General features: G+C 50.1%; 1 protein-coding gene across 1 annotated transcript in view; it reads right to left on the bottom strand.

Annotated features, from left to right (window-relative positions):
• Window positions 1–27356, bottom strand: part of ARIH1 (ariadne RBR E3 ubiquitin protein ligase 1) — a 60029-nt gene that overhangs the window by 8105 nt on the left and 24568 nt on the right. The window contains exons 6-13 of the mRNA XM_060175596.1: window positions 20291–20383; window positions 19786–19841; window positions 11450–11516; window positions 10320–10426; window positions 8546–8588; window positions 8020–8091; window positions 5177–5307; window positions 1337–1394 (exon numbers count right to left, since the gene is read on the bottom strand). Coding sequence (XP_060031579.1) covers window positions 1337–1394; window positions 5177–5307; window positions 8020–8091; window positions 8546–8588; window positions 10320–10426; window positions 11450–11516; window positions 19786–19841; window positions 20291–20383 — 627 coding nt within the window. The remainder of the gene's footprint in view (window positions 1–1336; window positions 1395–5176; window positions 5308–8019; window positions 8092–8545; window positions 8589–10319; window positions 10427–11449; window positions 11517–19785; window positions 19842–20290; window positions 20384–27356) is intronic.

Below are 27356 nucleotides of genomic sequence, written 5' to 3'. Positions count from 1 at the left end.
AAGCATGAGGTCCTGAGTTCAATCCCCGGAAGCACATGGACCAGAGTGATGGCTGGTTCTTTCTCTCTCCTATCTTCCTTATGAATAAAGAAATTAATTTTTAAAAAAAAAAAAGAAAAGAAAAAAGAAAAAGAAAAAAAAGGTGAGATACAAAATTGTCACTCCTGTGACAGATCATGTAACACACATACACTTTTGTATTTGTTTTCCCTCTAGTTAGAAATACAATTAATGAAAAGGTTTTGAAAAGGCTTTTTTTTTTTTTAAAGAAGCAGTAAACAGATCTTATTCTGGACCACATCCTGGAAAGGAAAATCACTTTTTCCCCCCCTTGAGAGAACTTTTTAGCTTGAACAGGGATCCTTACGCTGGCCTTTGTGCTTCGCGCTACGTGCACTTAACCCGCTGCGCTACCGCCTGGCTCCCTACTTACTGTTTTTTAAACTACCTTTTCATTTTTTAAAATTATCTTTTACTTACTTAGTGGATAGAGACAGCCAGAAATTGAGAGGGAAGGGAGTGATAGGGAAAGAGACAAAGACATCTGCAGCCCTGCCTCACTACTCACAAAGCTTTGGCCAGGGACTCGAGCCTGGGTCCTTTGTGCATTGTAACACATGTGCCCAACCAGGTGTGCCACCACCTGGCCCCAGGAAAACCACTTTTAAAGAATTAAAAAATGTTTATTCCCAACCCTTTTTTTCTTCTACTAAACAGGTAGATAGGATGGAGAGACGTTAAGAGAGGAGAGGGCGAAGGAAGGGAGAGACACCTGCAGATAGATCTGCTTCACTGCTCCTAATGTTTCTCCCCCTGCAGGTGGGGAGTGGGGCCTTGAACTCGGGTCCTCATAGGTGACAGTGCATGCACTGCCCCTAAAGAGCATCACTATGGAACTGCAGAGTGGAAGAAGTGATTAGCACTCAGCTGACTGTGATGACAGAATGTGCAGGCTGAGAGAACCCTCGGCACCGCTAAACCCAACTCATCCCAGTCACCCCTGCGGCGAGCCCATTCCAGACCAGCTCTGGCGGCGGCACTGCAGCTTCCGACAACAGCAAGAAAGGTGGAGTGTGAGATGCCCCTGCAGGCAGGCAGGCAGCAGTGATTCAGCAGTGCTGTTCCCCTGGCACCCCAACTCCCGAGATGCAGCTGGGCCACGGGGAGAGGGAGGGAGATGGGGCAGGAAGACTCCCACTTCCCAGCGGCCGTGGTGCCCGGCGTTTACTAAGCAGCTTTCCAGGCCTTCGGAACCACAGCCCTGCCACCTCACCCCCGTCAACACGCAGAGCACACTCCTGTCCTACTGTGGCCGCACACAGACAGACAGACTCACCTCCTGTGCGTCTCTGGCTGCCTTTGCGTCATCCTCGTTATAGCGGTTACAGTTGTACCTTGGAGTAAACGCAGAGAAAGCCACAAGGTCAGAGACAATAAAAAAGAACCTGGCACAATTGTGAGCTCAGACACGGAGACTATCAGGCATGAGACGCCCTGGGTCCCACCAGACTGAAAGGCACTCAAGTGCGGTTGGCTCTAACCCACACAACAGCAGCAGCTGGATCTCCACCCTCGGGGCCCCGTTCCAAAGCACCAGCTTGCCTACAGCAAGGCTCATCCTCAACCCCCGCTGAAGACCTGCGGCTGAACCTCTCACTCAGCTTCTCAAGAAAGGTGTGTTTCATTTTCCAGGTCATCGGCTGTTTGCCAAACACGTCCGATAGCTTTACATCACTCACCTTCTTACAGCCTCGTTTACAAAGCAAAAGCCCGGTGGTTGGCAGACTACCGTGTGACGGTGCCGTGCTGTGAGCACAAAACGAAGGGGAGGGGCCAGCTGTCCAGAATCCCCAGGTCCGGGCGCAGAGAAAGGACAGCCGACTGTCCTCTTGTCTGAGCCTTGGTCACAGGACCAGCTGACACTAGTTGAGGGGAATCGCAGACTACGGCTGCCTTGATGGCCTCGGGCACACTTAGCTGCCAGCCACCCTTGGGAAACAGGCATCACCTGGTGCAGAGCGGACGGACAGCTCGGCTTCAATGAAAAGTAACAGCAAGGTGGCACTGGGAACGAGGTTCTGTTTGCCTACCAGTGAGGCCCCTGCTCTCAAACAGGTCCATGTTGCAGTCTTGTCTGCAGAATCTTTTTTTTTTAAGTGGAGGGATTAATGGCCTACAGTAAATACAGCTGTTGGCACCTAGATAAAATTTCTCAGTTTTCTGAAAAACTCTCACCCCCTCTTTGAGGAAGAATTCTGAATTTAGAAATCCTGTCAAGCTGTCGACCAGTCAAGTTCACTCTCACCCCCTCTTTGAGGAAGAATTCTGAATTTAGAAATCCTGTCAAGCTGTCGACCAGTCAAGTTCTTCAGGAATCTATATAATCAATATCCCTCTTGGACGTCACCCCAAATGTCTGCAAGATTCTCAAGTCAAGCAAGTCATCAACTGAAGTGACCAGGAACACAGTTTACATTAAAAAAAAAAAAAAAAAAAAAGGTGAGAACAAAGGCTTTCAAAGCCATTAACACACGCCACCAGTAAGACCTCACTCACTAATCCTAGTGTCCGTCTTCCCTGTCGGGACCTACAGCCCAGGCCTCAGCCTTCTCGGGCAACATGGGAGACCTTGCCAAGGCCAACAACGGCAAACAGATTCTGTGACTTGTCACCCTCGTGCTGCCATCTGACTCTCAGACTGCACACAGAGAGAAGTTAGGCTGTGTGCTTCACATGTTAGAAATCTGGGATCATCTTTAATTACTCAAATAGCAACAATGAATGGCTCAGTGACTTCACCTTCACTCCCTGGAACGCAGACCACAGCTCAGCTGAGCCGGGAAATCTCACCCCCTCATGTCTCAGAGTAAGAGCCTCCTTCTCTCCTCTGTCGGTCAGTTGTTTTTACTTTTCTTCCCTGCCGTCCTCCCCACTCAGCTATTTCTCATCTTCTTCTACCTGCTATATCCTTAGCACTTTACTCTGGACTTTTCTGGGGGAAAGCGGGAGTGTGTAAGCATTTATAAGCCTAAACTCACTCTGGACTTGAACCTGGCAATGGCACAAGGGCTTAAAGGCCAAGAAAGCAAGCATGATTCCCTGTAGCTCTACTTCAGATGATTGGCAGTGCCATTTGGAGTGCTATTCTGACTCTGAGAAGCATCACACGATTCCTTTGCAGTGGGAGTGGCGTGTCCCCGAGACACAGGCATGCCCTGCGGCAGTCTGTCAGCAAGCCACTGCTTGGGCTTCAGTTGCGCTGGCACTATATACATTTGCTCTGTGCCCTTTAGAATTTTCAATATTAACTTCATTTAAAATTCCAGTCAAGGGGACGGGTGGTGGGTGGCACACCTGCTTGAGTACACGTTACAGTGCGCAAGGACCTAGGTTCGAGCCCCTGGTCCCCACCTGCGGGGGAAAGCTTCACAAATGGTGAAGCAGGGCTGCAGCTGTCTCTCCCCCTCTACCACCCCCTTCCCTTTCAATTTCTGACTGTCCCTAGCCAACAAATAAGGTTTAAAAAAATTTTTTTTTTAAATAAATAGTCCAGTTGTGATCAGAGATATAATCCTTTCCCAAGAAGATCCCTTTTATTTATTTTACCAGAAACCCTGCTCAGCTCTACCTTATGTTGCTGCAGACGATTGAACCTAGGACTTTGGAGTCTCAAGCCAATCATTATGCTATTAACCCCTACCCGAAAATTCCTCTTTTAATGCCGCTTCCCACCTTGGGCCTTGCTTAAATTCACTATAAGCGGTTTAGTTTGGGAGCTCTAAATCCTCTAATGTACTGTAAAATCAAGAGCTAAATCCCAAATGTACTTCTTAAACATTGACATTGGCAAAAAATCTTAAAACTTTCACTTACCCTATTAGTTTTTCACCTGGCTCAGAATTAATACCAAAGAAGAAACTCCTGAAAGGAAAGACCAGGCCTGCCACAGTGTGTCTTCACTCGGCGCTCTCTCCCCTTCCTAGTACTGTCTACAGGGTAGTGGTCACTAATAGATAATGGATGTTAACCACCACTTAAAACCCTTCTGGGGAGTCGGGCAGTAGCACAGCAGGTTAAACGCACGTGGCGTGAAGCGCAAGGACCAGCATACGGATCCCAGTTCGAGCCCCCGGCTCCCCACCTGCAGGGGGGTCACATCACAAGCGGTGAAGCAGGTCTGCAGGTGTCTGTCTGTCTCTCCCCGTCTTCCCCTCCTCTCTCCATTTCTCTCTGTCCTATCCAACAACAACAACAGTAACAACAATAACAACTACAACAATAAAACAACAAGAGCAACAAAAGGGAATAAACGTTAAAATAATAACAATGATAATGCAAACACCTAATGTCCCAGCCTCCACTCTGTCTTCCTCCTCCACACAATCCAGGGGGGAGGTCACGATTTAGATGGTGGCAGGTGGCAGGTGGCAGGCAGGCAGCACGAGTTAAGGAGAGGCCACCTGCATGCTGACACTCAGGACACAGGAACACCTGCCTGGCTCAAATCGATAGGCAGTATGCGTCAAAGGTACATGTGACCACAGCAAGTGGGCGGCGTCGGCATCAAGCGTGCAGGGAGAGGAAGCTGTGCTCTTGGAGAAGCTCGCCAACCTGGACAGCAAAGGCCCCGTGCAGGTCCAGCTGACTCCCAAAAGCAGGAAAGCAAACCTGCCCCGACATTCTGAGAAGAAGTTAAAAATCTTCTGCACTGCACTGCAATCCTCCAGGTCTTAAAATGTGGGAGCAACTTCTTGTCTAATATAATTCAGGCTCGGTGAAACACAAGTGCTGGGTTTGGTCCACAGTCCCTTCAGGTTTTCAATTTTCGTCTCAAAAGACAGGCCGCCTAACAGCACCTTTCTGAACAAGCCGCCGCGCCACCTCTGTTCATGTGGTCCCTTCTGTCCTGTGTATCTTTCCCATCAGATGTTCAACTAAACCTCAGTTCTCCTTCAAGTCTACCTGGATTGCTTGCCCTCTGTGAAACGTGCCTGATTAGCCTCCTCTCTTGCTGTCTCGAATATATTTCTCTAACACTGACCATCTCATCCATCCATCCATCCACCCATCCATCCAATCATCTCCCAAGGTAGATAGATGGTGATTCCCTAAGGCAGAAACTATTCATAGTGCATATTTATGTGAACATGACCGTCCCTTCATTCCCCCAACCTACCAGGCAGATCCATGTGGTTCCCAAGGGCCAAGACACACCCAGCAAAACTCTGCTTTACAGTTCTGGTTACGACAGACCATGTGATTACAACCGCCATCCTTCTCAATTGTGACATGGCATTTGGGACATTCCTATGAAGAGAAACTATAAAGTTGGTGTCAATGCTACACTAGGTTGTATTACTACCACTGAGGAGAAGCCAGCTCTAGACTTGGTTTGAAGTATCTTTACTGTGACGAAGGCATGTAAAATACTTAGAACAGGGTCACTTAGCTAATTCTTTACAAAAATGGAGCATTATTACTACTGTAATTTCAGGGTTTGTCTTACAGGGGTTAGGAACAATAATTTTTAACATTTTATCCATAAATGCAGTGGAAGCAGCCCATAAGAACACTTTTGTTCTCCTAAATATACTCTGCTGTAGCGTCGCCCAGAAACATGGCAGGGCCTCGCACTGTCCTGACACGGTCTCCAGGCTCTTCGTCTCCCCCCTGCTGGATGAGTAACAGACTAAGGGCAGAAAACAACTGAGACCCTGGGTGAAGTCACAGATAGTAACGGCAGTCAGGACTAAAGCCCATGCATTCTGGCCTCAAGAGCCAGATAGGAGGAGGTGAGCTCGGAGGCGTCTAACTTTCACGACTCTCTCCGGCCAGACACCCATGCTACATGTGCTCTGGTCACAGCTGTGCCGCAGAGATCCTGATTTCTGTCAGTTCTGCGCCATCTTGGCTGCTAGTGCGCCAAAGTTGCATTGTGCCAAATTTACTCGTCATTTCTAAGAGGCGCACGAGAGCTGAGGCTTGTATGTTTGCTGCGCTTATGTCTCACGGCCACGACTCCTGCAAGGGAGCCTCCCACCCAGTAAGCCACTTGCACTTTAGGGAACAGACTGTCCATAAACACTTGATTTTAAGTAGGCCAGCTTGACAATTTTCAGTTATATATTTTAAATCCAATTTTTGAAATCGCTCACAGAGGAATACTTACATTTCCTTCCCAAAGGAGCTAATTCCAGGTCTACTGTGACTTGCTCTCTATTTCTTTGTTATCGTACTAAACTCTCTCTCTACTGGGATGCCACTGACAAACTGCTCGTCTGCCTGAGACGCTAGAAACCACCGTAAATCAAGGCTTAGAAACCACAGAGAAATCTCTTCAGTGTCAGGTCAAAACTATCGAGTGGATAATTTCGCTATTGAAGACACTTTTCTTTGACACAAACAAAGTCAGCCAAGCTGCAGCCTTTCCTTTAAACACCTAGGGCACAGAGGCTTCTCTAGAAGCCGATTGGATGCTTCAGTTTAGTTACACTGATCAGGCTACCATAACTCCCTGGTGCTAAGTACAGTTTTACAGGACACATTTAAGGATTTTGAGACTCGGTATCTGGAAAGGACATCCTTAACGACAAAAAAAAAAAAAAAAAAAAAAAAAAAAAAAAATTCTTGGCAAGGAAAATTTTAAAATATAGCAGAGCAACCACACTTTCAAAGTTACAGTATACTTTTTAAAAAGTTTTCTTGAGTGATTATCACGAGGATTTTAGCGAGTACAAAAACATTAATTTCAATTAAATATTCCTCAAAGATGTGGCACCTGTTTCATGTGACTGGACTCACCAATTTACTGATTGTGGGGGGGGGGATGGAGCAGGGGACTAGTGGTTAAAAACAGATGTACGGGCTTTGGCTATCTGGCATTCACTGCCTTGGGGATCAGTGCTGAGCCAGAACCAGCACTGCTGAAACAGCGGCATCCTGAGAGCATCGGTCACGTCACTCGGGAAAGGTCATAGTGGAAAATGAACACACAGTGTGGGAACATTCTTCTCATTCACATACAGGGCATTTTTTTTAAATTTATTTATTCCCTTTTGTTGCCCTTGTTGTTTTATTGTTGTAGCTATCATTGCTGTCATTGTTGTTGGATAGAACAGAGAGAAATGGAGAGAGATGGGGAAGACAGAGAAGGGGAGAGAAAGATAGACACCTGCAGACCTGCTTCACCGCCTGTGAAGCGACTCCCCTGAAGGTGAGGAGTCGGAGCTCGAACCGGGGTCCTTATGCCGGTCCTTGTGCTTTGCGCCACCTGCGCTTAACCTGCTGCGCTACAGCCCGACTCCCAGGGCATTTTCTATATAAGCAGAATAAAGATGCAATGACACAGAAACTGCAAATCTATCCAGTTTTCCACCGTCACTGCCTGGGTACGTGGTTGGGACCCCAAGTCTGGTGATTCTTCTACAGTACTCGTGCCTGTGGCCCCTGTCTAGGTAAGGAAGTAGCCTGCAGCCAGAGACTGGCGTCAGTGCACATACCGTGAGCACTGGGCTACAAAACAAAAAGGACAGGCCTAAGGGTCACTGGTACACCCGGTTCACCTGTTCAGGAGTCATCTTCATTTAGAAGTTGAATGTTAAGTCCAGTTCAGTTAAGTAATGAAACTGCTCTCTCAGTCACTATGCTCGACTCCTTTTCTAAAGAAAAACTTCTTAAGCCCTGGGGCTTGTTGTTGTTTTTACGGCAGGAATGAAAACACGATGTAAACTGATAAAAGCCAAACTAGGGGGTAAATGCGGCTTCTCTTCTACAAGGCAGTCAAAGATAGCGGGAAACCCCCATCAGCTGGCGTGCAGAATCGTGCACACAGCAGGACAGTATCGAATTAAACGCCAACACTCAAAGGAAAACTGTAACAGGCGAGCGTTCTGCCAGTCTAGTTGATTAAGGAAGGAAAGAAGGGACGTCACTACGTCAGTGCGGGTGCTACGCCGCCCCGCCACACGCCCACGCGCTCGCCAGCGCCCTTAGTCAGGAGTCACTGAGAGGAGCACAGACCTTTGTGTTGGCTGCAATCCAATTGGAGGTCTCACTGTCATCGTCACACTTTTTAATCCACTTCTTCAGCCACTGTTGGGAAACAACAACTGTTAGGTTAGGGTACAGCAAGAGGTTTAAGAGATGGGAAGACAAATGACTTCAGCACTTCACTACATCAAGCTGAGGCGAAAAGGCCAAAGGACAAGGTCAAGGCTGCAGTCTCAAAGCTGGTATCGCCAACACAATCACCCAAAGCACTCTCTGGCTGAGGCTGCCTGACAAGTGGGAGCCTGTCCGGGGAAAAGGGGGGGAGTCAGGGAAAGAAAAAGAGAATGAACGAACACCTGCCCGGGGACGCACCTGGCCTGGAGTGGTCCTTGGTTAAGATAAAAACCTGACTGATTTATAAGCAAGCTGTGTGACACCACACTGCAGTGATGGTCAGAAGTAAAGTGGCAAAACGGGACCTTCTTCTCCGCCTCAGAGAGAAATGGCCAAATTGTGGGCCAGAGTTTCTCAGTCTTAGATGGAAACAGAGACTCACCTTACATTTGACAGGATCATGCCAATTTTCTCCACAGTTAAAGCTGTTAAGTGACAGAAGAGTGAGAAGTAAATAACCCACCTCATGCTTTATGTTGTCCTCAGTGGTTTTACTAGTTTCTAGTGATGTGCAAAACTAGGCCAGGAGTCACTCCTTCCCCATGTAACCAGAAGCAGCTACACTTCACTAGCAGAACGACTATGTGGTGGGCTCTCAACCGTGTGCGATGAAGAATGAAGAATGATGACAAGCAAGACACTTTGTGTACCCAGGTTCGAGGACTCTCCCTCCCCAGCATCAGTGCCATGGTTTCTTTTTCCTGGTTTCTGTTTGGTGTTTTGTTTTTTTTTTTAGAGCAGCACGTGCAGTGAGGGAGATTCGGCAGTGAATGAAGTGTTGGCTCAAGTTCAAGGCCTAGCATGACATGTATCCTGAGTGACGATCCGGTGTGCCCTCCCCATTCATATAAGGACAAAGGGACGTAGGCGAGCAGCGTGAGCTCCCCCAGCTTCAGGCTGAGTTCTGAAGCGCATATCAGTCTCTGGGCCTGCCCATTCTCCTGGGATATCCGTGAGGTGTACGACTACAGGTGTCTGCACAGTAAACAAGTGAAGCACTAGTGACGTGTCTGCCTGCTAGCCCTCAACGCCTGTGAGTCAACTGGTTGGCTTCTCGTTCCTAATAGACCCACAAAGAGTGGAAAATGGACAACTCTCTAGCAGGTGGTTTGGAAAATTCTCCGGTAGATCAGACCTGGACTCAAAGGCTGGTGGTCCGAGAGGCAGTGCAGTGTAAGAGTGAAGAAGCTGCTTGCATGAGGCCCTGCGTCCAACCCCTGCACTGCGCATGCTAGAGTGGTGTTCTGGTCTGCATGTTCTCGCTCTCTCTCATATTAAAAACCACTACTTTATCAACACAGAATTCAAAAGTCTTGAGAGAAAAATGTGCCACAGAACTCCAAAGGTTAGTGTCACCAACAGCCGGGGCCAGAAGCCATAGGAAGCCCTCACTGGCTAAGCCTACACAGTCAAGCTGATCATTCAAGAATTACCTGAGGCTTTCTTTCCTTGTCAGAGCAAAATAAATTTAAGCAAAAAATTTCAACTGTGTATTTGATTTCCTGCAATTCACTTACTTAAGAGCAGGTGATGGCCCATGAAGGATCAAACATTACCTGGTCAAGTAAATCACAGCCAGGAAACGAACTGAGTTAGTTCCTGCCTCAGTATTCTAGGATGCTACCATGTAAATTCCAGTAAAGCACACAAGAAAATCTTACTATAGGTGTACCTTTCCTGAAGGAAACATATTCAAAAGACCCCACCTGCAGGGGAGCCTCACAAGCAGTGCTGTAAGTGTCTGTCTTTCTCTCCCCTCCGACCCACTGTGTCTATCCAGTAAATAAATATATATATTCTTTAATTGTCTAAGAAGTGAGTGATTACAGCAGCTCCCAGCAATGAACCCAAAGTCTCGCGCTTCTGCATGATAGCTAGGTGATCACCTGGGCTGAATTTTCCTTCCTTCCTTCCTTCTTGGGGTGGGAAGGAAGAGACCCACACACTGCTGTGCCACTTGCAGGGCTCCCCAGTGCACCCCATGTAATTCCAGGGCTCATGTCAGGCAGGCGAGCTACCTCCCAGGCCCCAGAAAGTGACATTTTCATCTAATCTTTACTTACACGCAGTGGATCCTACTTTAGTTTACTATAGAGGGGGGAGTAGAGGGGAAGCCATGTGCACTCACTGTGCCAAGTCAGGAGGTCACTTCTTACCAAAACTGTCGCCCACATTTGCAGCGAACAGGCTTCGCGTCAGGATACTGGACTTTAACCACGTGGTGGCAGTCCGGGGCGGGACACCACTTTAACAGTCGATTGCACTGAAAGAGAGTCAGAGACAAGCGCGGCAGCAAGTCAGATACGGGCTAGCGCGTACCCCACACACAGGCCTTCCGGAGCCCAGGGCCTCAGCTGCGCTTGAGAAAGCAGCGCCCTGCAGCACTAACTGCAGTTCTCCAAGACCCCACAGTTCGTGAAGTAACGAATTACTCTTATTCTCTCGAGAATAAACCACAAAGGCTACATGCTACCCTCTTAATTAAAATACAGCCTTTGAAATGCCATTATAATGGAACAGGACCTGCTCAGGTAACACTCAGCACCAGAATTCAAAAACTGAACTTTTCAAAAATTATCCTGTTCCTAAAACATGCCTCCCCCACCCCAAAAATCTCTTCATTTAATCTGGAATGGAATATATTAAAAAAAAAAAATTGAGACACCAAGTTTCACTTATGTTCTAAAACAGAGGCTTGCAGACGTCTGTGGGAAGCCAGGGAAAGAAAAAAAGACTTCGGGTTTTGTGGGCTGTGACGGCGCTCGGACAAGTGGGCGTGCTGTGTCCAAGGGAACCTTAACGAAAACAAGCAGCTCCCCCATCTCTGTTCTGACAAATACAAAGGCATCTGATCAGAACAAATAATGAGTATTCTTTATTAAACAAAGCCCACTGGTGATGGGAGCTGCCACGAGGAGATACAGCGGGGTTTGGGGCCAGGCGCGGCTAAGCATGGCATCATCAGCGGCCTGCTAGGTTCTCTACTGGGCAGGGAAGGGCGATGTGGTGAAGCAACTGCTACCAAAGGTCAGACATGTGCAGCAGCCGCTTGCGTCTGCCTCACTCCGCTGAGAACAGAGGTGCTTGGCTGAGCTTCACAATAAAAGCTGCCACGAATTACGGCAAAGATACTCTTTACGTGTCAGGATTTTACACAAGAAGAACGAGGACTTCTGGCCTTTGTTTCTACTATGAGGTCAAAGGGGAAGGAACAAACCCCCCATACTAGTATTCCTAGTCATAAAGAGAATGACACCATAAACAAGAGGAACACCCAAATGCTTACCTCCACGAAGCTATTTGTTATTAAATGTTGATACTTTAACTTAACTTTGGAATCTGTGATCAGGCGCCTGCAAGCAAAAATAAGACATGTTTGGCCAACAGTGACCTCCAAGCCCCAAGCTGAAACTCCACACGGAGGCTGGACCCGCACCCTGCAGAGACACACTGAGATGATGCTCACGGGGTGGCCGTCAAACGCACCAGTAACTCTGAGCAAGTTCAAAGTTCTGGAGTGCGATTTGGCAAACGTCTCCTTCTTATATTCTGAGCCGTTTTGTCTTAACAGAATCATGAACCCTTTCAGTCACAGCAATCCACCACCAACTTCCTTGATGTCTCCTTCCAAAACTCAGTGTGTGAAGTCAGAGACGTTGAGAGGACGCACCCAGATGCGCTGCACACAGAGCTGTGAGGAGCTAGCCTTCTCTAGCAATTTGTCCGTCTGTTTGTTTTTTGCCTCCAGGGTTATCGCTGGGGCTCGGTGCCACGAATCCACTGCTCCTGGAGGCCATTCCCCCCTCCTTTTTTGTTACCCTGGTTGTTTTACCATTGTTGTGGTTATTATTATCGTTGTTACTGATGTCGTTGTTGTTGGATAGGACAGAGAAATGGAGAGAGGAGGGGAAGACAGGGATGGGGAGAGAAAGATAGACACCTGCAGACCTGCTTCACTGCCTGTGAAGTGACTCCCCTGTAGGTGGGGAGTCAGGGCTCAAACCAGGATCCTTACGCCGGTCCTTGTGCTTTGCGTCACGTGCGCCTAACCCACTGCGCTACCGCCCGACCCCGCTTCTCTAGCAATTTTATCAGAAATGCTTATTGTTTTAAAGCCTGGTTGCTGAGCAGAACACTCTGTTACTTCCAGGAGTCACAGGAACTGGAGCCAAAGAATCCTGAGGCTCTTACATTCCGTTAGTTCTCGAGGCCTCACACCTGTGAGTCTGGGGTGGCGGTGAGCAGCCAGCAACAAAGTCAGCAAGATCAGAGCAAACACACACAGGCCAGGAGAGTCAACAGACCACCTGTACAAGCTAGCTGTGTCCAGTTCTCACCCCACAAGAACCCAGCCAGCCGTGACACTCCAGTTCCTGTTACTCCTGGAAGGCAGGGAGCAACAAAGTGTTCTACTCGGGAAGAGGGTCTAGAGAAATACGCATTTCTGAGAAAACTGCTAAGAGAAGGCTAGTTACTCAAAGCTCTGTATGCAAATGTTTGCCCAAAGGTTCTAGAACTGACCAAAGAATGCAGGCAGCATGGAGCACCTCTGGAGGCCATGAGCCATGGATGGAGAGGTGTCAGGAGAGATGCGGGAACAGGCCACACTCTACTTCCACAGACAGGAAAGGCCAGGGAACCGGTGGGTGGCTTTCCAGGTCTTGCAGAGGAGGGTCGGGGAGAGACTGTAATAGATCTGGGCTGTCTTTAGGGGCACTGAAAAGGTCAGGGGCACTGACGGCTGCATGACACTGGATACATCAAAAGCCACTGAACTGTAGCCTCAAACACTGCACACGGCCTACTATGTGCAGCTGACACAACTTAAAAATGGGGCCAGGTGGGGCTCACCTAGTACAGGACACGTGTCACCACATGCAAGGACCCAGGTTGACGCCCCTGCCCACCTGGGGGCAACAAAGCCCCAGCAAGCCTGACGCGGCTCACTCCCATCACCCACGCGCGGCTCTCATGGGAAAGGCCTGTGACTTCTGCAGAGCTGAGCACTGACTGCTGACTGGTCTTGTCGGCCCACCAGAATTCAAACGGTTATTAGGACACGGTTATTAAGAGTTAGTTACTATGCCAAAGTTTATTTCAAAAAAGGGGAGAGAAAGTGCTGTCCTACCTTTGAGAATAAGTTTTGGTTTTTGTTTTTGTTTTGCCTCCAGGGTTATCACTGGGGCTCAGTGCCTGCACTAGAAATCTACCGCTCCTGGAGGCCATTTTCCCATTTTGTTGCCCGTTACTGTTATTGTTGCCATTGATGCTGCTGCTGTTGGGACAGGACAGAGAGAAATCAAGAGAGAGGAGGGGAAGACAGAGGGGGAGAGAAAGACAGACACCTGCAGACCTGCTTCACTGCCTGTGAAGCGACTCCCCTGCAGGTGGGGAGCCGGGGGCTTGAACCGGGACCCTTATGCCGGTTCTTGGGCTTGGCGCCACGCCTTGCACTATTGCCCGACCCCCGAGAATAAGTATTCTTAAGAAGGAAGGCACGTACTGGTGACTAACAGGCTAGTTCTCTTGGCAGGGACGTGCTGCCATGGTTCACAGTGCAACAGTTCTGATGCAGACAGAGGGCTTCTCCTCAGCGCCTCTCACGCAGGCTGAGCAGTGCGCAATGGGATGAACCCCCGGAGCTTGGGGGCGATTCCCCGTTTTACAGGAGAGACAGCTGGAGAGGTGTGATCGCAAAGGCAGGATCCTGTTAGCACGCCAAGGACTGAGCCACAGCAGCACCACCTGAGGCTGAGTGATCTCCCGCCCTGTGGCCCCACAGCGGGGCAGCCTTTCCGGGTGCCGCCCCTCTGCTACAGCTTCTCGGCTTGACTGGCACAGAAGTCAAGAGGTGGTCGGCCTACCACCTGCCTCCTGCACCCTCCCCCGTCCCCCTCCAGTGTGGAAGTTCACACTCAGACGTCGAAACATTTCCAAGAGTTTAAGTGAACCATAGTTGTTAGGACTTCACGTTTCTACACTCGGTCTCATGAACTGCCCAAACGCAGCAAGTCACTTCACCCCATCTCCAGTAGATTAGGGAACTTCCTCAGTATCAGCTTGAGCCCTGGCACCTTGGGCAAAACTTAGAAAGCAACAGTATTCTAGAGCGGCTGTGAGAGTCCCGTCTGGAGCACTGCAGCAGTGCTTCCCTTGCCTGTCTGCCTGTCTATCTGTGATGAGATGAGGGCACCTACCAACCCACTAGGAGACACACAACTAGCAAGTCACGCTAATGCCTTTTCCATAAACTTTCTGTGGCTGGCCTTTAAAATATATACTATATGAATAAGCCTCCACATTTCATGAGTAAGAATAAAAATTTGTCTCTCTAGTGATTCCTTGAAAGACAGACATATCTAAGTCTAAGAGTATCTAAGTCATGTGCACACGTGCCCATGTTCTAGGCCCTGGGTCTGAACCTGAAAGGTTCTTTATAAAGGAGGAAAAACAAATGCCAATAAAACAAAAGCTATTCGTCAAAAAATATGGAGAGAAAGGACATCTACACAATGAGGAAGAGTTCCAAATGCATCTATCTAACAAAAAGACTACCGGAGTAGAATTCTCACAGACTCTTGTTAATGAGTAAGATGAAACAACAAAATTTAAAGAGGAAGCTACCAGCTTCAACGGGCACTTCGTGCAAAGGGGCACAAAATGGCTCACGTGCACGCGCGCACTGCGAGCTGAGGGTGGGGAAGGACAGAGCCTCAGAGCCTCAGGCAGGAGAGACTTTTGCAGAACCACCGTGTGGTGTCCCCAGCCTAGGTAGATCTTTAAACAAGCCAGTGGTCCTGTTTTCAGGATGTCAAGAAGCACAGGACTAGGGGTCTAGTGGTGGTAGGAGGGTTCCCAAAGCAAAGCATGACTTCTCTTGGCAGGCCACCAAACAGGAATTTCCCAGGTAGGAAATAAATACATGGGTCTTAAGCTCAAAAGAAAAGTGATGCTGGGGGCCGGGCGGTAGCACAGCAGGTTAAACGCACATGGCATGAAGTACTACAAGGATAGGTGCAAGGATCCTGGTTCGAGGCCCCTATTTCTCTCTGTCCTACCCAATAATGGCAGCAGTGACAACAGTAACAATCATAACAACAACAACAAGGGCATCAAAAGGGAAAAAAATGGCCTCCAGGAGCAGTGGACTTGTAGTGCAGGCACCGAGCCACCACGATAACCCTGGAGCCAAAAAAAAAAAAAAAAAAAAGAAAAGAAAGTGATGCAGATATATTAACTTGGGTATTCACAGGCCTAGGGATCGCATGTGAGGAAGTCGGAGGCTAGCATCTGAGGACGAGGCGGCAAAGCGGTTTTCTGCGCTGCTTAGAGAGAGACCACATCAAGCAGGGCCACAGAGCTGGTGGCTGAGGCAGAGAGGCTGTGACTGGACAGGAACAGGCAGGAGTGGCAGCCTAGGGCACACTGCCAAAACCACAGAAGTGAGCTTCCAGACTGCTGGGGCTGCTACCCTGGAGCTGGCGTGACCCAGCAATATGGAGGCAGGCCTGGAAACATGCACTGTGTGCACATGCAGTGCTGGGGAGTGAACCCAGAGCCTCCTGATATGAACACCCAGACAGAGTCTGTGTGCACTGTTGTTGAGAGACAGATAGAGAAAGGGAGGGAGGGAGGAGGAGGAGTACTAAGCCACTGCTCTCCCAATACTTTCTCGCACCCACGATGCTCCAACATACTGCTGGGAACCGAGCGCAGAGCCCAAGGCACGTCGCAAGGCACGCACGCTGCCCACTGAGGCACCACCCTGGCCCCAAGAGTCCTCAACAAGTTCCTGGCTGATACAAGGATAGACATGCAGGAGCACCAACGTCAGCTCTGAGGACAGCGGCCTCGGGAGAGAGAGACCGTGAGCACGTTCTGAGCATGGGGCTGACTGAATCAGACAAACAAGCAGAGAGCAGAGTGACACAACAGGCTGATGGCCCACGGGCAGAGTGCAGGACGCAGAAGAGCGAGGGCCCCATCCTGTCTCCAGCAAAGTGATGCTCTGCTTAGCAGCGCTGCCCCCCCCCCCGCTTTATTTATTTATTTACTAATGAGAAAGATAGGAGGAAAGAACCAGACGTCGCTCTGGTACACACACTGCTGGGGGATGAACTCAAGACCTCATGCTTGAGATCCAGTGCTGTACCCACTGTGCCACCTCCAGACCATGCAGCTCTCTGAACACGTGAGCAAGCAAATGAACATTTTAAGATTTACAGATTTTAAAACTCTAGTAGGGAAGTGGTCTGCACGGAGCCTTTGGGGTGGAGGGGGATAATGAACTTTTCTGAGCAAAAGGTGTAGAAGGGAACATGTCATGAGCCAGAAAGGGTCACAGAGAACTGTTGTCAGTGAACAACCAGGTTTATTTCAATCCAAGTTCCAAATCAGTGCAATTCACTTTAGAACAAAATATCTCTTTAAACTATCACACTTGAAATGCAAGCATGTTAACCTATGACTGGGAAGGAGTCCGTCTCTTGTATAAGAAAGGGCACCAGGCAGTGAGTGACACACTAGGTTAAGTGTATGTCACCATGAACAAGGGCCCAGGTTGGCGTCTCCGCTCCGCTCCTGCAGAGGGGACGTTCCTGTCTCCCTATCTCCCTGACCTTTCTCAATGTCTCTGTGTCCTATCCACTGGAGGGATGAGTGGAGAAGGGAGAGACTGTAAGAACACTGCAGTCACTCACTGGGCCTTAAGAGGACACACTGACAGACACATTTGGGACTGGGCAGATGTACCCGGTAGAGCACACACCTCGCCACATGCAGGGACCCAGCTTCAAGCCCAAGTCTGAGCCCTAGCACCGATCACTGCATGTGCCAGACAGGCAGTTTCCTTTCTCTTTTGAAATCAATAAAAATGTGTCTCTTAGAAGTAAACTCAAAGTTATGTCTTCTGAAAGCGGATGGAAATATCAATAATAGTATCAATAATCAGTACCCCCGGGGTGCACACATACACGAGGGAGTCCAGGCCAGCCCACTGGGCAGGCTCAGAGAACCTAAGCGCAGGGCCAGGAGGCCCCTGAAAGCACCATGACAGGAACTGACACCTGAGGAGCAGCAGTGACACGCGAGCGAGTGTGTGTGTGCTGGGGGGGGAGCACCAGCAGTGCAGGCTGCACCACCACAGCCGAGGCTGGCCCGCCGGGTGTGCGTGTTCCTACCCATGGAGACCCGGGATCCTGCCGTCTTTCCACACGACCTGATCTGATCAGACGGAGTAAGGAACTAAGGAACGTTTCCGACCAGTCCCAGAAACTAACACTGCCTGCACTGGACTATCTTCCTCCGCCAGCTGCTCAGAGCCCCTCCTTGCCTGTGGCGAGTGCCATCAATCTTCTGTCCACTCCCCAGCTGGTTCTGTTTCGTGAGGCTGCATAGCCGCCGGACCTTACCATTGGCCCGTCCGGGCCTGCGCGTCCTAGCTCACTCGGACGGTGTGCTGCTTTGCCGTGCACGCAACCTGGGTTCCGGTCCAGCCTCTGGTTGTTTTCACTACTGCTGCCTCTCTCTTGCTTTGTAAGAAAGAGCAAACCCTTAAAACACCCGTGGAGGGAGTCTGGCGGTAGCGCAGCGGGTTAAGCGCAGGTGGCATAAAGCACAAGGACCAGCCTAAGGATCCCGGTTCGAGCCCCCGGCTCCCCACCTGCAGGGGAGTCGCTTCCCAGGCGGTGAAGCAGGTCTGCAGGTGTCTGTCTCTCTCCCCCTCTCTGTCTTCCCCTCCTCTCTCCATTTCTCTGTCCTATCCAACAACAACGAAAACAACAATAACTACAACAATAAAACAACAAGGGCAATAAAAGGGAATGAATAAATATTAAAAAAAAAAAAAAAACATCCGTGGAGCCAGCCACCAGCTTGCTTGCAGGAGGCTGTGAGTCGGGTCCCAGCCTCACCAACAAATAACAGGCTTTGCAGTCACGCCCCACGCCAGAATACCGCCATGCCACCGAAGCCGTCTCTCCAGAATGTGAATCCCACTTAGTCTCCACAACTTTCAATGGTGATGCTCAAAGTGCCCAAGTTCTCATCCAGCTACTGGACACTGTAGCTGCCCTCAGCCAAGCGACATCCTTGCTCTCGGAAAGCCCTCCAGTCCCTCTGCCCAGTGTCCCACATGATACTTCCCGCAGAAAACCGAGGCTCTTTCTACTACAGTGTACGCAGACCTCTACACTCAGTGGCCCATTCTCTCTAGTTCATCACTACTAAGGACCCTGCCCTACGTCTCTGGGGAAGTCAACATATTTTTCCCTTTCTGTCCTGGTGTGCTGTGCTAATAGGTGGGCTTCCAGTAAGCGTCTATCTGTAGAGAAGGCGCACACCAAGCAGACAAAGAGAACTGCAACAATACAAGACTCAAAAATGCCCGTGGACCGGAAGGAGACAAGAAGAGTAACAGAGGGGGAGATAGTGTAACAGTCTTGCAAAAATGACTTTCACGCTTGAGGCTCCAAAGTCCTAGGTTCAATCCCCGGCACCAGCATAAGCCAGATGCTGGGTGAAACTAACGGAAACAGTAGCTCCTGAGAAAGGAAAGCTCCCCACCCCAGCACGCACAGGCGGTGAGCAGAGTGGCCAGGCAGTGGCGCACCTGGCTGAGCGCACAGCCACCACGTAAGGCCTCCCAGCTCAAGCAGGGCGGATGGAAGCTGGAGAGGGTGCCGCAGGACTGCAGGTGTGGCTCTCTCCTTTACCCCACCCCCAAGCCCTCCCTCCCTCTCTCCATTTCTCTGTCTCTATCCAAAAGAAACACAATAAATGCCTTTTAAAAAGTAGTGACTGAGTAACTACAAACCAAAATGGGCTGTGGTTAAAGCAGAGCACGTGGGCTTCAGCGATGGCTCAGTCAAGTTTATCAGAGGAGGCTGCTGAGGAGAGCCCACAGCCGCCTTCACTGCTGCTGGCCCCACACAGGCCGTTTGCCCAGGTCTGCTTCAGGGACCGGCGCCACACTCGGGCCCTAGGCAGCCCGATGTTATTACCGTGACCACGGCGCCGAACGGGGAGTCAAGCCTGCGATTTTATCCCAGGTCAGAAGTGAGATGCTTGCTTCTTCAGTTTCTCTCTCCCCTTGAGTCTTCTCGGGGAGAGCAGGCAGCCAGCAGCCTGCAGCTGCGGCCTCAGGACCTGGAGCAGTGTCTCGGCTGAGGCCACGTCTCTGGGGTAGCTCCCGCTCGTGGCTAAACGTGGCAGCGGTGCCAGGCCTCGGCACATCTGCTCACGGAGGCCCGCCTCGCTAGGCCCCAGGGGCCCCTGCTCCCCACAGGCTGCCTCTTCTTTTCACGGGCGCCTCCCCCCCCTCGAGCCGCCAGGCCCGCAGCTAGGCCCGCCTGCGCTGCTCGTCCTTCCCCAGTGTGGCACTGGCACAACGAGCCCCCTTCCTGATATGGCTGTGTCGTGGGGCCTTTCTAACACGCTGGCCTCGCCCTCCTTTCAAATCCCGAGGGTCACAGCACTCCAGCCATCCCCGAGTGCTGAGTTTACCAGAACAGTGACTGGACTTTTACAGAGGGTGTAGGTTAGCAGGTCTCTCAGACTCAGAAGTTAATTTGCTTTAACCTACTAACCAATATTCAACATGCAGTATCTATCAAAAATACTTACATAACTGTGTTGTCATCCACTAAGATATCACAACCATGAGCAGGACACGAAATCGTCTGAAAGAGATTGAAATTTAAACTGTGTCTTCATTCAGCAAGTATTAACGGATCGCTTCCCACCTCCAGGCGCTCTCTGCTGGTGGGATCTGAACCGTCCCGTCTAGAAGAATGTAAGTGTGAGCTTGGCTATCACCGCCAGCGAACTTCCAGTGGAAGCCCAGAGAACTGGCTTTTCCATACACAGCTTGAAAGGCAAGAGCAAGAGGTCTGGCAAAGGCGTTTAAGGAGCTGAGTGCAATACAGAACACTGCAGAAGGCTGCACAGCAACGTGACGGGGACTCGTCTTGGCTGGAATGCCACGCTGTGAGCACAAGGAGCCTCGAGTTGCTCTGTCAGTTGCTCTGCTCTCTGAGAGCTCTCCCAGCATCCACAGTCCAGATGCTTTGCCTGGTCCACCGCACAGTAGGAAATCTGACAGAAACTAAAAACAAGTCGCCATCTTTACCTGTCCCATGCCTTCCTCCATTATTTTGGTAGTTAAATATTCACTCCAGCACTGCATACAAAACTTATGTCCACATTCAAGGCCAGTGAAGTACTGCAACAGAAATAAAACACAGACTTTAACAAGACATTATCAGAAAAGTCACTGTACACACGCGACTCAGTAAGTCCCCAGCAGATCACGTCTCACAGTCACTAAAAATGGCACGTCGACAAGGCCAGACAGACGGCTCCTCAGATGAACTTCAGGTGGTGAGACCTGGGTGTCAGACACAGCGAGCGCAGCCCTGCACGCCCTGCATGCCCTGCACGCCCGAGCAGTGCATCCACAGTGCTCGCCGCAACCAGTTTACTGCAGCAGCGAGAACGAGGCACGTACCAAAGAACGGAGGAAAAAAAAAAATCAATGGACAATATCCTTACCCGCCAGAGGCAGGAGCACAACCACAGAGAGACACCCCACCCGCTAGGACGGCTGTCATGGAAGAGACTGTGGCGACACTGGCGGGGTGTGGGGAGGGAGCCCCTCGGACTGAGCCGACGGGACGGCGACAGGCTGAACGAGCAGTCACTCCCAGCAACCCCACACCCGCGCCCACACCCGCGAGAGGCGGAGACACAGGCCACACGGAAGTCTGTCGGGAAATGTTCGCAGCAGCAGCATCTGTAATACAACCAAAGTGGAACCCCCCCAAATGGCTAGAAATTGACGACTGGGCAGAAAGTGTGATTTCCGTATGGTGGAATGTTTTGTAGCCATAAAAAGGAACAAGTATTAGCACACGCTGTAATACAGAGTCTGGAAAACAGTCTTTCGGGACCTACTGTTTTCAAGCTAAGTGAAAGAAATCAGCTGGAGAAGACAACACTTGCGAGAATGGTCTAGAATCAGCAGTTCACGGAGAAGACAGTAGAGCTCTGTTTTCAAGGGCCGTAAGAACACAGTTTCTTTCTGGGGGTATGGAACATGTCTGAGAGGTCAATGTGGACTGCTAAAAGCCACTTTCAGCAGATGTGTCATTTGTGTGTGGTCACTCAAATATGCAAGGATGGAGGACTTCCTGGAGATGGGGGAAAGTATCTCATCTAGAAAACACAGAGAAGCCGGTAGAGACCTGAGGTGTGTGCAGACCGCTGAGGACAGAAGTAGCAGCCCGGTCTGGTCGCCTACAACTTCAAGCGCTAACCGAGGGCAGATGCCGAGGGCAGGTTCAGCCCAGCACATGCCCCTCTAACAGAGGCGAGAGAAGTCAGTGCTGGTCACGGTTCAGTCTGAGAGTATTCTGCCAATGGGTGAGCAGATGTGCAGGTCCCGGCTAACAACGTTACCCAACAGTCTGAGCTCACACCCGTGCCCTCTCCCCCCACTACCCCACCCCCGAGACCGCTCACTCGCTGGCTCGCCGGCTCGCAGCCGAAGCTTACCTAGTGTTCTGAGGGCGCGCTAACGTGGACACACGCAGGCGGAGGGTGAGACCCGCATTTCTGCACCTTGCTGACTGACCTCTGGTTAGCAGTCTACCACTACGGGTGCTCCGCCAACACCGCACTGGCTGTGTGCGGCTCACGCCACCAGCATGCGCAGCCACAGGAGTCCGAAAGACAACTCAGTTCCTCAGACCCACTCAGCACAGTGCCACTCTCCGTCTTGCCAGTCTAGCGGGAGATTAGCTGTGCCTCTGTTTTACTGTAACAGCATTTATGGCGAGTTAAGCTTCAACACTGAAAGGAAGTTAAGGACACACGTTTCTTTCTGTGTACTCTTGCCACCTATTTCTGTCACCTTTAATTTTGCTTATTTTTCCTTCCAACTCTTTTAACTGGGAGGGATGATGGTTCACAGGACAGGAGCTGACATATGGCTACAATTTCTCATGTCCCTGCCACCGTGTCCCCAGAACACTCCCACCCCCGAAACTGAGATGCTTTTCTGCCATCGGGTACTGGAACCCCAATGCCCTCTCCAGCACATGCCTGTCTGGTTTTAAGGTTCTGTTAATGAGAGATACAGGAGGAGGGAGGGAAAGAGAACCAGAGCGGTGCAGGTACTGCTGGCAATCGAACTCAGGGCCTTGTGCTCGAGAGAGCAAGACCTTACCCACTGGCCACCTCCTAAGGCACAGCTCTCTAATGCTGTGTCCTTTATGACATAGTGGGGAGACTGATTTATAAAGTATTGTTTTTTAAATATTTAATTTATTCCCTTTTGTTGCCCTTGGTTTTGTTGTAGTTATTATTGTTATTGATGTCACTGTTGGATAGGACAGAGAGAAATGCAGAGAGGAGGGGAAGATGGGGGGGGGCAGAGAGAGAAAGACAGACAGACACCTGCAGACCTGTCTCACCGCCTGTGAAGCGACTCCCCTGCGGGTGGGGAGCTGGGGGCTCGAATCGGGATCTTTACGCCGGTCCTTGCGCTTTGTGCCACGTGTGCTTAACCCGCTGCGCCACAGCCCGACTCCCAGAAAGTAGGCTGTTTTATGTGTGGAGAATATTTTTGTTTCAATTTTCAACACTTTTGTTGTTGCCAGGAAGCACATTTTTAAATGTGACAAGTAGATCTTTTTGAATTTATGACTTTTAGTTAATTCTGACACACAAATGATATGCAAACATTTTAATTTCGCGGGTGGCCTGCATTCTGCCTGCGGCGCATGTGTGCTGGTGAAGCCCTGGGTCTTCCTCCTCCTCACACCGGAATCAAAGCCTTAAACAAGACTCAGCATACAGAACACATGCTGGGCAAGCCTGAGGCCCTCCATCCTGTAGCTATGGAGGGGTGGGGCCCTTGCCCCTTACTTCCTCTACCCAGAAGGAACGGCCCACCTGAGGTGAAGTCCCAGCGCTGTGCATCCCCTTCTGCACTGCCCTTCCTGACACCCGGCAGGCCCCTGGCCCCATCACTTAGTCCCCCAAGCGCCACACCCTTAGCCGCCTCTCCAGATGCTCCGGCTACCCTTTGGCCTCCTCAGTCGCCAGCTTTCTCCACGTTCTTGCAGTTTACTCCTCGATGCAGTTCTCAAGGGGCATTTTTGGGAGTTTCGAACTGTTATATGGCATCTGCTTAGGAGACTGGTGTCAGGGCACCGAGCTCTACATTTAGTGTTGACCACCTACAACAAGCGACAAACAGCCTGAGACAACCTTCACAGTCAAATGGCAGGTAACACTGAACGAGTGTGAAACACAGCGGTATAATCAGAATCGTAATGGCAGGAAACACTGAACGAGTGTGAAACACAGCAGTATAATCAGAATCGTAACGGCTGCAACACATTCTCGAGGCAGGGAAGCTGCCACTTTGCTTCTTCTTTCCTTTAGACAGAGAGGCAGAGAGAGACAGAGAGGGACCACAGCACGGAAGCATCCGTCAGTGCGCTAGGCCCAAGCTTGAACCGGGGTCGGGCACACGGGTACAGGGCCCTGGAAACTGGGACTTGCATCCGTTATGACAACTGGAGACAAGGAGCCTGTTCGTACAGCTTGGGCACTGGCTGACACCTGCTGTGAGGCTCTAGCTCTGGAGCAACAGACCCACGATGCCAAAATGTTTTGTTCCTGTCTGCAGGCGCTGCATTCCTTTCTCAAGTAAGAAGCCTTAAGGCTCAGAGCAGGAAGGTCACTGTAAGTATTGTTTCTACCTCTGGACCAGTGTCCATGGTGAAGAGAAAAGGAAGTCTTTCTAACAAGACTTTCTAGTAGTGAGGCGAAATGGTGAAACGCCCCGCAAAGAGCGTCCGCAGACAGCACTCAGGAGCTGCCCTCACAGGGATGGCGTCTCTGGTGCTCTCCTGTCTTCCTCTGACCAAGCTGACCCCTTACCGCCTTGGGCTTCCTTCTTTGGTCATTTCTCTGGCTTGGGAGACCAGGCTACTCATCAAACTTAAACCTACTTCTATTACAAACAAGCCTAACAAGAATGTACTAGAATCTAGGAATATCACCACGTACAGAAGTGAGTACGGCCTAGCACTCCGAGCTCAGAATGCTCCTAAGTACACCCTTTCCCATACACAGCAGCTCACCTAGTCTCAGTAAACTAATCGTTCCTCCATCACAAGTTCCACCCATCGTCTCCCAAGGTGAGTCTCTGTCTTGATGAAGACTGGCGGTTTCCAGGGAGCCCGCTTGATGTCCCAGCAACAGGGGTGTGGTGTCTCTCCTCCCCTCTGTGCCAGACCGAACCAGGTTGTCTGAAGCAACGAGGCTCACCAACACAGAGAATGATCGAGGGATCCATTTCCTCACCAAGTGGAGCAAGTTGGGGGGGAGGGGGTGCAGTAGCGCACCGGGTTAAGCACACACGTGAGAAGCACAAGGATCCCAGTTCGAGCCCCCGGCTCCCCACCTGCAGGGGAGGTGAAGCAGGTCTGCAGGTGTCTGTCTTTCTCTCCCCCTGTCTTCCCTCCTCTCTCCATTTCTCTCTGTCCTATCTAAACAACAGCAACAGCAACAACAACAATAGCAACAATAGCAATGGAATAAGAATGGCCACCAGGAGCAGTGGATGTCAGGAGCAATGGATTCGTAGAGCAGGCACTGAGCCCCAGCGAGAACCCTGGAGGCAAAAAAGAAAAAGAGGCAGGGCGCCAGCACCGCGAGGTGAGGCGGGGTGGGATGGGGTGGGGTCTCACTGGCTTTCTGGCATTAGGTGCACCATGGCGCCAGCCACACGGGGCGGGGGAGCAGGTGAGGGAGGAACTAGAGGGGACACACCACTAAAAGTGCTAAGACTGTCTGAGGGAAACATTTATTTAAAAGATCCATTAAGACAGTTAAGTCCAAAGTGGTCATTATCAGAAATGTCTGCTTAAAGGACTCCCCACGTGGCACAATGTAAAGCTACAGCACCCTCTGGATGGGCGGGGAGACGGCGTAACGGTGAAGTGCCAGGTTCGGTCCCCTGGAGCACAATGTAAGCAAAGCGTTGACCCATCCAATAATCAAGCTCCGACCAAGACTGTATGTAGCAGTTCCTTCCCAAACTGAGACGCTGAGATTATCCTCTTAGTCTAAAAATGACGGGAAGTTCTTACTTCACCTCGACCACACACTGCCTGACTTGCGGCGGTTCCCGAAACGCTCCGGCGTGGGCCCCCCCTGCCCTGTCACGTGCACAGCCCGACTCCTCAGCAGAGGAGCTCACCAACACTGTCTCCACAGCCCACGCTCCAAATGTATTCACTCCAAGTTCACTTTTCACTGGGTTTTTTTGTTCTGTTTCGGTAAACAATTTTTACCATTCTTCGCGGTGCGCTCTCTGCCTTCTGTACTCGTGTGTCTTCCTCGTTCGCAACACCATTTCTACAGTTAGCTCAGACGGCAGGTCTGTGGAAGGTCTCCCTCTAGCAGGCCCGCGCAGTAATAGGTCCTATCAAAGCTAAGCGCCCTTCTTTCTGAACATGGTACCCTCCCAGCCGGCAGAGCAAGCACCGTGCTTTCTTTTCGCGGTGTTCTAACACTGGGTGCGCCTACTTGACTAAGTGTAGGCTGGGCTCTCCACCATCTGTTACAGGCACAAGCAAAATGTACACTACAGATTACCAGCCTTGGTTCTCAAAGCTCCTCTGGTGAGACTTCGACTACACCAAAGGCCTTGAGAAAGCTATTGGGGCTAAGTAGCTAGCCTCAGTACTCAGACTCCATTCACATTTTAAAAGAAGGAAAAACTGGCTTCAGTGCTGTGCTGGAGGACCGCTGTGGTCTGCAATGAAGGGGCTTGGGGTGCAGAACTCTGGTGGTGGAACGGCGTGGAGTAATACCCACTGACATGCACTTGTGAATCAATGCTGAACCACTAAATAATAATAATAATCATAAAGAAGTGCAAAGGGATAAGGACACCTTGTAGAACCTGTCTTTGCACTGTGACCACTACCCAAATAACAAGCAGCAGAGACTCTAGAAAGATAATGGTCTGGCTGAGCGCACCCAGTTCAAGACCCCGGTCCCACCTGATGTGGAGAAGCTTCACGAGTGGTGAAGCAGCGCTTCAAGTGTCTCTTTCTCCCCCTCTCTAGCTCCCTTTTTCTCTCTCAATTTCTATCTCTACCAAAATAAAATGAAATAAAACAGTAAGATAATGATCTAAAGTAAATCTTTTTTTTCCCCCCTCCTCCAGGGTTATTGCTGGGGCTCTGAATCCACTGCTCCTGGAGGCTATTTTTTCCCTTTTGTTGCCCTTGTTTTTATTGTTGTTGTGTTATTGTTATTGCTGTCATTGTTGTTGGATAGGACAGAGAGAAATCGAGAGGGGGTGGGAAGACAGAGAAGGGGAGAGAACGATACCTGCAGACCTGCTTCACTACTTGTGAAGCGACCCCCCCTACAGATGGGGAGCTGGGGGCTCGAACCAGGATCCTTACGCCGGTCCTTGAGCTTTGCGCCATGTGCACTTAACCCGTTGTGCTACTGCCCAGCTCCCAATTTAATCTATTTTTAATAATAATGCTGTTTCTGTAAATACTCAAATAGGGTTGTGATTTAAGAAATGGCAGCATTCTCAAGCTGAAAGAGAAAAGTTATTAATATTTGGTTCATCTGAGGGACAAGGAGGGGAAAACACCACTCCTGAAACCTGGATGACTCACTTCAACCCAAAGCCGGGTAGTGTTGAGCTCTGATCAGAGCCTCAAAGTCCACTACAGTGCTCTACTTTTACTTATTAAAGGATTTTAACTCGCCGATTCTCTTCTACTTAAAGTACTTAGTTGACTGGATTCTAAAACCTCTCTCGTAAGGACTTGTAAACGTAAGCACAGGCACTCTTCCCTTCAGAGGGGCCTCTCCACACACACAGGAAGCTCTTAGATGGTGACCAAGACCTGGTCTACAGTAACTTATCAGAGTTAGTTAACAAAACAGAAAATATGGACAAACAGGTAATTACTGCAGAGCTAAATTATTTCTTAAATGGCTGAAAATATCTTAAAATTCCAAGTGACTAAGCACTTTCACACTGCACGTAAATTTTCCCATGGTTGCTAACAGAGTCATCATAGAAAGGGTAGGCTATCCAAGCCTAAACTTCTCTCCACTAGACACTCTTAATGGAAATTATCTAAGTT

Source organism: Erinaceus europaeus, chromosome 16 (genome assembly GCF_950295315.1).
Source record: "Erinaceus europaeus chromosome 16, mEriEur2.1, whole genome shotgun sequence".
Classification (NCBI taxonomy): domain Eukaryota; kingdom Metazoa; phylum Chordata; class Mammalia; order Eulipotyphla; family Erinaceidae; genus Erinaceus; species Erinaceus europaeus.
The sequence above is the reverse complement of the archived record's forward strand: the minus strand, read 5'-3'. Positions and strand labels throughout refer to the sequence as shown.